Here is a 13,880-nt window from a genome sequence, read left to right on the forward strand (position 1 = left end):
CCAGATGGGATAGGGTGGCAAAATAGAGAGTAAAGACGAAGAATTAGGAAGAGGCTTTATAGATACAAGCTCCTAGGAAGAGACAAGATGCTCAGCCTTGGGGTGAGTGTTCTTCCCTTCACTGATTTTTTTTTTTTTTTTTTTTTTTTTTTGGGAAGAAGCCAGAGTCCTGCAGCTGAGATGCTGTGAGAGAGAGTGTGGGGGAGGGGTGGGAGGGAGTGGGACAAATGGGAAGAGGTTAGAGCATTTGGCCTCCAAAGGAAGCTTCCAAGCTTCTGCTCATCTGCAGACAGGGATCCTGGGGAGCAGAACTGGTCCTTAGGATCTGGGAGACAAGGATAACGGATCTCTCAGGGCCCAGTCTCTTGACTGGCTGAGCCCCAAGTGCCAGGGACCAGTTTGCCCAGGATCAGTATGGCATCTTTCTTCATTAAGGGCAGGGAGACAGGATTTAATGATTAAAAAATAAGATGCCAGGCAACAGATATTATATGGAGTTTATTAAATGAACATGGGAGAGAAGGAAAGGGGGAGGGGCACAACAGAGAGACAGAGACGGAGAGGGAGAGGAGGAGAGAAGAGGTAAGGGGGGGAAAGGGGGGACTGTCCTTTTATATACTGGGCAGGGCCACGCCCAGTGGCAGGTAGGCTATGACATCACAGGTAGGCTATGACATCACAGGTAGGCTATGACATCACAGGTAGGCTATGACATCACAGGTAGGCAGACTGAGGCAGAACCCTAACACAGGACACTTAAGAGTTGGTTGTTAAAATATAATAGAAGGCGAGGCAGGAGCCAACTCAGCAGGGCGGATGCTGAGTCCAAGGCTACCATGGGCTGCATGGGAAAGAAGAGGGAGAAGAGACAGGGAAGAAGGAAGAAAGGAAATGCAAGAGAGTATAGGGAGAATTTCGGTTTCTTAAACTATTTGTTTGTTTGTTTATTTATTTTTCGTTTTTTGAGACAGGGCTTTCCCCGCCCAGCTAGAAAGAGGTGGCCCACACCTTTATTCCCAGCACTTAGGAGGTAGAGACAGGTGGATGAGTTCAAGGCCAGCCTGGTCTACAAAACGAGTCCAGGACAGCCAGGGATACACAGGGAAACCCTGTCTCGAAAAACCAAAATAAAATAAAATTAAATTTAAAAAAAGCCTAGCGGTGGCGATGGACGCCTGTGAGTTCAAAGCCAGACTTGTGTACAGAGTGAGCTGCAGGGCATGGCTGGCGGGGCCTGCGCTCGCTCACTCTCAGCACTCCCCATTCCCTTCCCCGTCCCGTGCCGCTTCTAATAAACCTGCTTTTATGTATTACAGCTTCGTCGCAATTAGCTCATTCTGTTTATTCAATCAATCAGACAGCTAGGGCTACAGAAAGAAAGAAATCCTGTCTGGGAAAAAAAAAAAAACCGAAACCAACCAAACAAAATAAAAACCCAACACCCCCGTAAAGACTTTTATCCTTTAAGCCAACTAGCGCTGGATGACGTCACTGGAGGGCGCACCGGAAGTGGGAAGCACTACGAGCCACGCGTCACCGGAAGTCGGCCACACAGCGCGTGGAGTCGAGCTTCATTGAACCTCCTGCATCGGAAGTGAGCGGTGTGCGCCGGAAGCGGCTAGAGAGGCGGCCTCGTGGAGAAGCTGGCAGCATGGGACAGTCGGGACGGGTGAGGCGCAGCGGCCGGGGCGGGCATCATGGGGCGCCGGTGGGGTCGCGACGGAGGCCGGGGCTCTCACCGCCCGCTTGTCGTCCTCGCAGTCCCGGCACCAGAAGCGCGCTCGCGCCCAGGCGCAGCTCCGCAACCTCGAAGCCTACGCCTCACAGCCGCACTCGTTCGTGTTCACGCGGGGCCGGGCAGGTCGCAGTGTCCAGCAGCTCAGCCTGGATGTGCGGCGGGTCATGGAGCCCCTCACCGCCACCCGCCTGCAGGTGGGCACCCCCCGCCCCCCAGCCCTTCACCTCCAGCCCCGGGCCTTGGCTTCGTGGCAGCAGCGAGGGACTCCGGCGAGGACTTGGGGCCCGAGGTTGATGGTTAAATTAAGTAGCAGGGCTCCTTCCTTCCATGTCGGAAGCCCCCCACCCCCGGCTGAATCCGGAGCACCGTTTGAACCAGGCGTAATGGTGTATAGGCGACATCGCAGCACTCGGGAAGTGGGGGTGGGGTAAGACCACGTTGGAGGTCGGCCTTGGTCACATAGTGAGGTCTTCTGTAATAAATACAGGCGGGAGGGGGGGGGGGTGGGCAACCGAGAGAGATGACTCAGCGATTAAAAGGGGCTTGTTGAGTTCACTTCCCAGACCCCATGTAGTGGAGGGGGTGAGCCAGCTCCTGAAGGTTGCCCTCGTAACCTCCACCTGTGCCCCTTTACATGCTTACATACAAAATAAACGCTTTATGAAAGTTTTTTTTTTGAGTGCTGGGACAATAGCTTAGGTTAAATTGTCAGGACCTCCAAAACCGGAGTGGTGGTCAGAAACAGCATCTCAGAATCCTCAGTTTAAGCTTCTTTGCTTGATAAATAACCTGTATCCATCCCTTTCTGTAATTAACAGGTTCGAAAGAAGAACACACTGAAGGACTGTGTGGCGGTGGCTGGTCCCCTCGGGGTCACACACTTCCTTATCTTGAGCAAAACAGACAACAGTGTATACTTGGTGAGTGGGCGCCACACCGTGCCCTTCCCTTCCTTGCCCTAGCTGCTCCTGTCTCGTGATGAGTCACTGCCCTGATCTGTTCTGATGCTGGCTTCAAAGTAAACGCTCTGAAGCAACGGAGCAAGGCTTACCCTTTGCCCTGCCCCCTAGCCAGGCACCTCCCGCCCTCACCCATCTTTTCTTTGGCAGAAGCTGATGCGCCTCCCAGGAGGCCCCACTTTGACCTTCCAGATCAATAAGGTGAGTGGTAGAGGTGATGCTAGAGCCCAGCTTGCCTGGGGAGGGCCCTGGTCACACAGATGGTCCTTAGCCTCTGCCCTCCCTTTCAGTACACACTGGTCCGGGATGTCGTCTCTTCCCTGCGCCGGCACCGTATGCATGAGCAGCAGTTTAACCACCCGCCCCTCCTGGTGCTCAACAGCTTCGGCTCCCAGGGCATGCACATCAAGCTCATGACTTCCATGTTCCAGAACCTGTTCCCATCCATCAACGTGCACACGGTGGGCCAGATCTCCAGGCTGCTGCCGGGGTGGGGGTGGGGGCGGTGGGCAGCTGGGAGTGGGTATTGCAGGCCCTATGTTGGGTCCTCGTGTGGAGAGACTCACTGGCAAGATGCAACTGGCTTGGCCTTAAATTCAAAGGCAGGACTGGAGCTGGCATGAATTTGTTACTGAGACAGGATCTCATATATTTCAGGCTGGCGTCCAACTTTGTGGCTGAGGCTGGGCTTGAACTTGTGATCCTCTGTCCCTTCCTTGCTTAGTCCACTTTGAGAGGTGTACAGTTGGTGCGCAAGCACTGTACCAACTGAGCTCTACCTGGTTTTCTTGACCCAAGGTCAAAGGTTAGCCCATGCTAGGCTTAGCCTCAGCCACCCAGAAGGACTAAAGCTTCAAATACTCTCTTGGCACTGAAGTTCTCAGGGCTCTTATAAGACCTCGCTTAGTAAGAAGTCTGATGGGTGGCTTTGGTGGCTTCTGCAACTGAGACTTCTAGCCAGGGCTCCAGTCTGTAGACACCCCTAGAACATTCCTAGTGTTCACCCTAGACAGGACTGCTGGAGAGAACCAGCTCACAGGCCCCTCTCCCTGACCCCCAGGTGAACCTGAACACTATTAAGCGATGCCTCCTCATTAACTACAACCCCGACTCCCAAGAGCTGGACTTCCGACACTAGTGAGTGTTGGTGGGGGCACGGGACTTAAGGCGGGACACCTCGTGCACCTGATGAGAACTCTGCTGCTGAGACTCGTGTGATTGCTCAGACTCAAAGTAAACGCCCTGATGCACGCACAGAAGGAAGAGGGCAAGGAACTGACCCTGGACTCCGTGACCCTTGACCCCTCCCTCTGCTCTCACCACTGCAGCAGCATCAAGGTGGTTCCTGTGGGTGCCAGCCGGGGCATGAAGAAGCTTCTGCAGGAGAAGTTTCCCAACATGAGCCGGCTGCAGGACATCAGTGAGCTGCTGGCCACGTGAGGAAGTGGGTGGGTGGCAGGTGCCCCTGCAGGGGTCTGCAGCTCAGGTGGAGCACCCAAGCTAACCTGCTGTCCCACACAGGAGTATAGGGCTGTCAGACAGTGAGGTGGAGCCAGATGGAGAACACAACATCACAGAACTGCCCCAGGCTGTGGCCGGACGGGGCAACATGCAGGCCCAGCAGAGCGCCATCCGGCTTACAGAGGTAAGGGGCGGCTCATGGTGACTCTCACAGCCCCCAGGCTGGAAGCTAGCCTGACTCTCTTCCCATCCATGTTCCAGATAGGGCCCCGGATGACGCTGCAGCTCATTAAGATCCAGGAGGGTGTTGGGAACGGCAGTGTCCTCTTCCACAGTTTTGGTGAGGGGACGGGTGAGGCCAGCCTGTGAGAGCAGTGCTCAGTCTCATTGTGACCTTGACAGATACGTCTGGTCTTTCTCACCAGTGCACAAGACCGAAGAGGAGCTGCAGGCCATCCTGGCAGCCAAGGAGGAGAAGCTGCGGCTCAAGGCACAGCGTCAGAGCCAGCAGGCGGAGAACTTGCAGCGCAAGCAGGAACTGCGTGAGGCCCACAAGTACACAGGCACTGGGCAGAAAGGTGGCTGGGAGCCTGGGCACCTGGGCAAGCTGGCTTGTGACACATCTGTCCTCCAGGAAGAAGAGCCTGGCAGGTATGAAGCGAGCCCGTGCAAAGGCTGACGGGGACAGTGACGCTGAGGACCCGGGGGCACCTCCAGAGGCAGCGGGGGCCAGCCAGCTTGAGGATGATGAAGATGATGCTGAATATTTTCGCCAGGCCGTGGGCGAGGAGCCTGACGAAGGTGTGTGGCAGGCCCTGTGCTGGTGACACACGAGGCCCTTTCACTATTTCTGAGGACCTTGACCATTTCTTTCCCTACAGACATGTTCCCCAGAGCGCCCAAGCGGAGAAGACAGGAAGGGCCTCCGGGCAAGAAGCAGCGCAAGAAGCAGGGCGAGAGCAAGCAAAGGCATGGCTCAGGCAGGGGCCAAGGTGGCAGCTGGCGGCCTCCAAAGCCTCAGGGCAAATCCCAGAGAGTCAGGACCAAGCTGGGACCCAGAGCCACACGCCAGGACAAGGGTCCAACATCAAGGAGAGGAGCCTGAGCCTGCTTGGCAGTGGATGGACCGTGGATGCCCCAGATTGGGGCCCGGGAGCTGCCCTGACCTCCAGCGCAGCCCGGTTTCCTTTCATAAAGGAACTGCCCAGTTCTTACCTACAATAAACCTGAACATGGCACTTTTTTGAGTCTTCTCTCTGGTTGGGGTGGGGCAGAGCTAACTTGGTTGTGACAGGCCAAGAGACAGGCCCAGCCCAGATAGTACAAGGAGGAAGTGGGGTAGGTGGGAGGTGTCACCCTGACTGGCTATACAAGTTGAGATGAGCTGTTGGCCACTGCTGGAAACAGGACCGTGTATAGGAGCCGCTGTGAGGACCATGGCTACCCATAATCACTCAGGTGAGCCAGCACTCAGCCAGTTAAGAAAGGGGACATGTGCTAAAGTGGGGCTGACCAATCCACCACATGTCTGCCATCTTAGAGGGACAGTGGTTAAGGGACTAAGGATGGTGGGAGGGTGCTGCTGGCTGTTAAGACATTTTGGGGTGGCCAGGCCAGAGGTGGCCTTGCATAGTACAAGTCTTGTTCTTCAAGATGCTACCTGGTTGGTGTTGATGGCTGGTGGGGAGGGGAACAGTGCAAGGTTTGTAAGTTGGGGGTAGAGTTGTTGGGAATGCTGAGGCTGAGTGGGGACCCTTGACATCTTTGGGGACCCTCTGGTGGTTGTGGGGGGCCTGGCACCTAAAGGAGGGGTGGGCAGAGAGGGTCCTGTGTCTACCCCAGCTTGTTTCCAAGCCAGGTTTAATGTCCTGGCCCATTCCACCTCAAGATAAGCTGTTCCCATCAGACTAGGACCTGTCAGACTGCGTCTGCAGCCGCTCAGGCCTCTACCTGCTCAGCACTCACTTGTAGGAACTGATATGCAAATTTAGGAGCCAAGATGTGGCTCAGTCAGTTACTCTATCCACAGCCTGCTTGGAAGCTGTTGATGAGGTGTACAGGCGTGCCCAGCAGGGCTCCCTCTGGGCCATCCTGATGGCAGAGTTCCTGGTGGTGGTCGGCGGCAACGGCCTGGCCCTGTACCGCTTTATCACCCAAGAGCAAAGGCCCTGGCACCCAGCTGTGGTCTTCTCTGCGCAGCTGGCAGTCAGCAACCTGTGCTATGCAATGACACTGCCGCCTCTGGCTGCCTACTTCTACCCACCCAGAAACTGGAGCTTCGGAGAGCTGGCCTGTCGCCTGGAGCGCTTTGTCTCCATCTGCAACCTGCTAGGTGGCATCATCTTCATCACCTGCATCAGCCTCAGCCGATACATGGTGGTAGTGCACCCCTTCTTCACACGGAGACGCCTGCGACCCAAACACGCCTGGATTGTCAGTGTTGCCGGCTGGATCACGGCCATCCTGCTGGCTGCCCCCATGCTCAGCTTCTCCCGCCTGGAACAGCCCCCACCAGGCCTTGGAAAATGCAGCAGGGCCAATCCTAAAGCCTGTGTCAAGTGCCTGACGATGGGAAGCAGGCAGTTAGAGGCCTTCAGAATCTACAACCTGGTACTGGCAGTCCTGGGTGGCATCCTGCCTCTGCTGCTCACACTATTGGCATACAGTGCCCTGGGGTGGGTGGTGCTGCGCAGCCAGGGCATGACCACAGCCCAGAAACTGCGTGTGGTAGTGCTGGTGGCCAGCGGTGTGGCTCTCTATGCCTGCTCATATGTGCCCTACCACATCACAGTAGTGATCCTTCTGAACACCTTGTTAAGCTGGCTGACTCAATGCTCCAGCCTCCCCAAGGAGTCACAGATTTTGAAGCCAGAGCTGGGGCCCTTCTTTGGCTATCAGCTGACACGCATCCTTGTGGCCCTGGCCACATGCATACACCCCCTGCTCTACATGGCTGTGGCACCCAGCCTGGGCTGCCACCCATGCAACCGAAAGCCTCAGCACAAGAGCCCTCACCAAGACCTGCCTGTAGCAGGCAAAACCACACCCCAAAAGCAGCCGAGCCTACCCGATCTACCTGAAGCCTCCTTGCCACAAACTGGTTTGTGACAACAGCTCTGAAATGCCAAGGGTGCTCTAGCTAGCCCCCTCAAGGCTGGTATCTTAACCAGTGGAGGATGCCTCTCATGCAGACAGGTCCTGGGGACTGGAGAGATGGTTCAGAGGTTAAGAGCACTGGCTGCTCTTCTAGAGGTCCTGAGTTCAATTCCCAGCACCCACATGGTGGCTTAAAACCATCTGTAATGTGATCTGATGCTCTCTTCTGGCCTGTAGGTTTATATGCAGGTTGCATATTCATACATTCAATAAATTTTTATTTTTATTTTTGGTTTTTCGAGACAGCGTTTCTTTGTATAGCCTTGGCTGTCCTAGACTCACTTTGTAGACCAGGCGGGCCTCAAACTCACAAATCCACCTGCCTTTGCTGGGATTAAAGGTGTATACCACCAACCCCAGCTTAAATAAATAAATCTTTAAAAAAAAAAAAAGACCTTAGGCTGATGGAAGAGGCCAGTTCCACCCTCATACCCCCAACCCCCACAGGGAGACTCATGAAAACAAGCAGGACACAAGTTTATTTGAAGTCTGTTTACTGGAGGCTTTGTCTTTGATGGTCTGGGTGACAGCAGCAGGTAGTAAGTGTCTTTATTAGTTCGTTGATGGCCTGGAAAGAGGGAGGGAGGGGGAGAGGTGGTAAGGTGGGGACTTGTGATGCTAAAGGGTACCCGAGACTACATTTGTACCAGGGAAGCCCAGGCCTTGCCTGCTTAGGCCCAATGGCCAGATAAGGTTTTCCCCAGAGACAATAAAAGGACTGTCCTTCAGACAGGCCTGGTACCACATAACTGGGCTAGGGAAAATGTGGACAGGGGTGGAACTTACTTGGCCCACTCGACATTGAGGATGAGGTGGTCGTAGCCAAAGCCAGACACCCCTGCAATGGCTCGTGCAGCATCCTCCCGGCGGTGGAAGCTAATAAAAGCAAAACCCTGGAGGCCAGGGAGGGGCAGATATTCGGATGGTAAGAAGTGGGTCACAGGACCCTTATGACCCAGCCACCCGCTCCCCAGACCAGCCCGCCCACCTTAGACTGGCCAGTGGTCTTGTCCTTGGCCAAGTAGATGCGAGAGATGGAGCCAAAAGGCCGGAAGAGTTCCTGCAGGTCAGTCTCACGAGTGTCCTCAGACAGGTTAGTGACACGGATGGTGGCATTGTCGTCGGCTTTGTGGGCAGGAAAGGGCGAGGAAGCAGTGAGAAGAATGCCATAGCCGGACCCCACGCCCAAATGCAGAAGTAATTATAGGGTGTCTGGTTACCCACTCGCCTGGTTACCCTCCTCACCTCTACGGTTTGGCTGCATAGACTCCCCACGGCGGCTGGCCCCGTCCCGGAGACTCGGGGGCACATATTTCCCTGTTTTGTTCTGGGCGGCCTGCACGGGCTCCAGCTCTGGAAAACAGTGGGCAAAGGTAACACTCAGCCCATGCCCCCAGCTACAGGCACCCAGTCATCCTTTGGTGACTCAAATGTCATGTCCAGGAAGCTACCACGAAGTGAACAAGCCACAGAACAGACATGATCCTGCACCCACAGCCCGGCACTGCAGAGCCCACAGCATCCAGACTACAGGCACACAAAGTGAGGGGTGTCCCTAGGCCGTTCATCTATAATGGTGAGAAACAAAGTTCCACTCGAGTCATAAGAAACACAGAGGATTTCAACAACAGGGCCAGAACAGGGTATCGCCTGTATATAAATGCACGCTGCACGCAACACACCAACACACACACACGTTAGAATAAGTCGTCTATCAAACTACACAGGAATGACCATGCCCAAGCTGCTCAAACTTGGCTATAGATGCTGTGAGGAAAGAAAACAGCACACTACAAAAGAACAGTGAGGCCCCTCCCAGCAGCCCCAGGCCCCTCCCAGCGGCCCCAGGCCCCTCCCAGCGGCCCCAGGCCCCTCCCAGCAGCCCCAGGCCCCTCCCAGCAGCCCCAGGCCCCTCCCAGCGGCCCCAGGCCACACCTCCAGGCAGTTTCTCCTTCTCCCCAGTGGACAGGCCCAGCTGCTCAGCCAGCTCCTTCTGCATGGGTCCTAGTGTGTCCTTGTAGGGGCAGCGGGTAGTCCAGTGGTCGCCCTTGCAGATGCGGCAGGACACAATCTTCTGGCCCTTGAGCTTGTTCATTGGGTCCTCCTCCTCCTGGCAGTTTAGGTCCTGGAGGGGGGGACATAGGGGGGAACGGCTCAGAGGGGCTGCCAGGCCCTGCCCAGCCCACTGCACTGCAGCTCTGGTCCCAACCTCACCCTGCTCACCTCTTTGCTAGTGATGAATGTCATGGAGACGTCATCACTGACTGTGGTGGTGGCCACGTTGGGCCCCGGTGGGTCAAACTCTGAGTTGCCAAACTTCTTCCAATTCTGGGCTCCCAGAGGATGGGGAGAAGTGAGGACAAAGGCAGGTGAGATCCCACAGTAGAGTACCCCAGACAGACAGCCACGCCAGGGCCTGAAACCCCACACTCTAGTCTCCAGGGAGGCCGTCCATGAGATAATGCTGACAACTCCCACTTCCTTGTTTCCCTGTGTAGCCTTGGCTGTCCTGGACTCTTTGTAGACCAGGCTGGCCTCGAACTCACAGAGATCCGCCTGCCTCTGCCTCCTGAGTGCTAGCTGATAATTCCCACTTCCTAAGCTAGACATGGTGGTGCTTGGAAACAGGAACCAGAGGACCCTGAACTCCACAAGCTCAACACCATCCTGAGCTATATGAGGCACTGCCCCCCCACAAATAGACAAAAAACAAACAGAAGAAAAAAAAAAGGTATTGGTAAGGTGGCTCGGTGTGTAAAAGTGCTTACCATGCACTTGCATCTGAGCTTGATTCCAAACTCTCATATATAAAAAACTAGGCATGAGGGTTAGGGACCCCACCCCAGAAGAGTAAGTTAGGGAGTGAAATGATAGAGCAATTCAGTCAACATCCTCCTCTGGTCCATGTGTGCGTACAGGTGCATTAACACCCCCCCCACCTCACACACCATGCGCACGCGCGCTCTCTCTCTCTCTCCCTCCCTCCCTCCCTCCCTCCCTCCCTCCCTCTCTGAAACTAAATTTCCTTGTGCAACCTTGGCATTGTAGACCAGGCTGGGCTCAAACTCACAGAGATCCACCTGCCTCTGACTCCCCGAGTGCTGGGATTAAAGGGGTGAGTGAAAGGCAGACACAGACAGACACACACGCACACACACACACACACACACACACACACACACACACACACACACCATGGGGGAACTGGGGATCCAACCTATACTGTACACACACACACACACACATACCATGGGGAACTGGGGATCCAACCTATACTGTACACGCGCGCGCGCACACACACACACACACACACACACACACACACACACACACACACACACACACACACACACACACACACACACACACACACACACCACGGGGAACTGGGGATCCAACCTCATCTCCTCCCAGGCCTTAAACTTTCACGGCCAGACACTAAACCTTGATTCTACATCAACAACAACAAAAATAATTAGCTTCCCAAACTCCCCTGGGTCAGTCCTGGGGAACACTGCCCCCACAAAACGAAGTAGGAGGGTCTCACCTTTCTCCTTGCCACAGCCTTTGATGCCTTCCGGGTCTCAATCCTGAAGGTTCTGACAATCTGAAGATGTGGACGGGGGTGGGGGAGGGGGAGTGTTTTCAGAATGTCAGGAACTTCCTCAACCATCCACTCAGGCCCCTCACCCTCAATCTAAGTCCCCCCCCCCAAACACAAAGGCACAGGGAACATCTGCGCCCATCAACCTCACCTTGAACTTCTTGCCATCTTCATCTATCTTGTACTCGGTCACCGTCTTTATGTTCCCGTTGATGACTTCCTTGGGAGGTGGCAGGGGGTCTGGAGGAAGATGATAGAAACAGAGTTCCGGGTAATGGCTAGAAAGTAGGCTCGAGGGTAGGAAGGGAGGTGGGAGGGATGGACGTCGCTCACCTCCAGGCAGTAACTCCGGCTCTGGACTGGTGTCACCGGTGGGCAAAGGGATTCCTTTCAGGAGTTCGCTGGTGACACATTTGTCTGCCAGAAGGGACGCAGCGGGGAAGAAAAATGAGCCACAGGACCGGAACTTTTAAGCCAAGGTGGATGGGTTTTGGGGGGGGTGACACCCGCTTCGGGGGCAGAGCGCAAGGCAGGGGTGGGGAGGGCAGCGGGCAGGCCACGCGGGGCTCTAGCGTGGACGTGGGCACGGGGGTATCGCTGCGGGCAGAGGCGCGCACACTCACCGTCCTCTCCCTCCTCTTCCACCTGGTCGGCCCAGCTGGGCTTCGAGCTGCGGGGACACGAGATCGGTGAGCGGGTCCCGGCCCCCGCGCCGCCCGGGCCACCATACACCCCAGAGCTGCCCCCACATCGCCTCTCTGGCGACCCCGCTGCCACCCCACGCTCACTCAAAGTCGCCAGTCGGCATCGCGAAGTCTTGCTCCACGCAGCTCCAGCCCGGGTAGAGAGCGGAAGCGCGAGGAGAATGAGGCTTCCGGTGCCGCGGCTGCAGCCTAGAGCGGCGAGACCGCGGGGAGCACAGCGCCACCCTGCGGACAAAAGTGGACACGCAGGTCTCGTGCGCCGGGAAGCTCTGGGGGCCAAGCTGGAAAAAGGGTGTGTGTAGACCAGACTGGCCTCGAACTCACAGGGATCCACCTGCCTCTGCCTCCTGAGTGCTGGAATTAATGGCATGGGCCACCATGCCCGGCTCTTTTGGGGTTTTTTTTTGGGGGGGGGGAGTGTTTTTGTTTTGGTTTGCTTTGGTTTTGGTTTTGGTTTTTTGGTTTTTTTGGAAATAGGGTCTCTCTGTGTAGCCTTGGATGTCCTGGACTCCTTTGTAGACCAGGCTGGCCTTGGACTCACAGCGACCTGCTTGCCTCTGCCTCCCGAGTGCTGGGATTAAAGGCGTGCGCCACCATGCCCAGCCCAAGAACCTCTTAAAAAATTTCCCCCTCCTTTTTGGGGTGATGAGAGTAGAAGTCAGTGTCTCACCCTGTAGCTAAGATAGTAACTCCCCGCACTCGTCAGTCTCAACCTCGAAAGGGCTGAAATTACAGGCATGAGCACCACACTCAAGTTGGCCTTGAAGCCGAGGCTAGTCAGAAACTCATGTTGTACCCTAGCTGGCCTTGAACTCACATCGGTCTTTCCCACCCCACCCTTCTCCCAAGTCCTGGAACCAAACATGAAACCAACACATCCAAGACTGATTCCTTCTCTCCCTCCTCCTGGAGAATTAGGGTATTCAGACACCAGTAATCCCACTACTAGGCAAGAAGGTCATGAGTTAAAGGCCAGCCTCACCTACCTCTTAGATTCCAGGCTAGCCTGCTCTACATGAGACTCTGTCTTGCTTTGTTTTCCAGGATTGCCCCTGAACTCCTGAATGCAAGCAATTCACAAATAGCTGGGAGTACAGTTGTGTGCCAACAAGCCTGCCTGAAAAGCACATGTGTCAAGGAGGCTGTTGCTCCGTACTGTTTGGAGGACCAGCATTCTGGTCCTGATGTGGGAGAAACAGGCTCAGAGCAAACCTTTGTGCTGGGACATCCTTGCTCTGAGCAAGGGGTCAACTGGCTTCCTGTGCATTCTTTTCTCTGTAGCATGCTAGATCTTATCACAAAACCGTGTGTGTGTGTGTGTGTTGTGCGCTGTATGTTTGAAGACAACATGCTTGTTGTACACGAAGCCTTCTGCCACAACACACATGTGTACGTCAGAGGACACTTTGCAGGAAGCCTCTCCTTCCACTGTGTGGGTCTTGGGACTTGAGCTCAGGTCTTGAGGCTTAGCTGCAAGCCTCTGTAGCTGCAAAGACATCTTGCAAGCTCTACTCATGTCACCTTAAGCTATTTGCAATGCTGAGCTCTTGTCCACAGAGCTACGCCCCTAGAACTCTGAGATAATCGTCTTCATTTACTTGATTCTCTGCCTCTAGGAACATGCATTCCAAAAAGCCATTGTTAGCTTGGGATGCTGGGGTGGGGGATGGAATGCAGGCAGATGGGCACACTAGAGACGACCTGTATGCCCAGCACTTAGAACTTTTATCTTGGGGCTGGATAGATGGCTCTAGAGGTCCTGAGTTCAATTCCCAGCAACCACATGGTGGCTCACAGCCATCTATAATGAGATCTGGTGCCCTCTTCTGGTGGGCAGGCACACATGCAGAGAGAACATTGTATACATAATAAATAAATCTTAAAAAAAAAAAAAAAAGAACTTGTATCTTTGGGTTTTTTGTTTGTTTGTTTTCTTTTGTTTTTTGAGACCCGGTTTCCCTGTGTAGCATTGTCTGTCCTGGACTCACTTTGTAGACCAGGCTGGCCTCGAACTCACATCGATCCGCCTGCCACTGCCTTCCGAGTGCTGGGATTAAGGGCGTGTGCCACCACTCCCAGCTAAGAACTTGTATCTTGGCCTGGCAAGGTGACGTCAGTGGGTAAAGGTGCTTTCCACAACCCAGTCAACTCGAGTTCAACCCCCAGGACACATCCAGTGGAAGGGAAGAAGAGAACTGGCTCTAGTAGGCTGCTCCTGGCCACCGCCTGAGTGCTGTGGCATGCTCTCACACACTGAG

At 54.9% G+C, this 13,880-nt stretch overlaps 2 protein-coding genes across 4 annotated transcripts; one reads left to right on the plus strand and one right to left on the minus strand.

Moving 5' to 3' along the window:
• Positions 1 to 1,518: 1,518 nt before the first annotated feature.
• Positions 1,519 to 7,462, plus strand: LOC311598410 (suppressor of SWI4 1 homolog). Its single transcript, XM_084783464.1, has 13 exons — positions 1,519 to 1,669; positions 1,762 to 1,932; positions 2,557 to 2,658; positions 2,848 to 2,898; positions 2,988 to 3,158; positions 3,758 to 3,834; positions 4,026 to 4,133; positions 4,219 to 4,342; positions 4,420 to 4,498; positions 4,584 to 4,713; positions 4,793 to 4,959; positions 5,040 to 5,261; positions 6,188 to 7,462. Exons 1-13 carry the CDS (start codon positions 1,652 to 1,654, stop codon positions 7,264 to 7,266), a joined length of 2,499 nt encoding a protein of 832 aa, XP_084639590.1. The 5' UTR covers positions 1,519 to 1,651; the 3' UTR covers positions 7,267 to 7,462.
• A 329-nt stretch (positions 7,463 to 7,791) lies between these two features.
• On the minus strand, positions 7,792 to 11,843 carry EIF3G (eukaryotic translation initiation factor 3 subunit G; the record flags this gene model as incomplete). 3 transcript variants are annotated; one of them, XM_084783229.1, is made up of 11 exons in its annotated part: positions 11,707 to 11,842; positions 11,542 to 11,588; positions 11,252 to 11,335; positions 11,070 to 11,158; positions 10,862 to 10,921; positions 9,538 to 9,642; positions 9,250 to 9,439; positions 8,560 to 8,667; positions 8,303 to 8,439; positions 8,101 to 8,207; positions 7,792 to 7,882 (listed from the first exon to the last, which is right to left on the minus strand). In XM_084783229.1, exons 1-11 carry the CDS (start codon positions 11,724 to 11,726, stop codon positions 7,867 to 7,869), a joined length of 963 nt encoding a protein of 320 aa, XP_084639355.1. In that variant the 5' UTR covers positions 11,727 to 11,842. The 3 variants fall into 3 exon arrangements, with proteins under 3 accessions (XP_084639355.1, XP_084639356.1, XP_084639354.1); XM_084783230.1 differs by lacking the exon at positions 7,792 to 7,882 and having other exon boundaries at positions 8,097 to 8,207; XM_084783228.1 differs by lacking the exon at positions 7,792 to 7,882 and having other exon boundaries at positions 8,097 to 8,207; positions 11,070 to 11,335; positions 11,707 to 11,843.
• Positions 11,844 to 13,880: the final 2,037 nt, after the last annotated feature.

Source organism: Acomys minous (assembly GCF_964271855.1).
Source record: "Acomys minous genome assembly, chromosome: 5".
In the NCBI taxonomy this organism is placed as follows: domain Eukaryota; kingdom Metazoa; phylum Chordata; class Mammalia; order Rodentia; family Muridae; genus Acomys; species Acomys minous.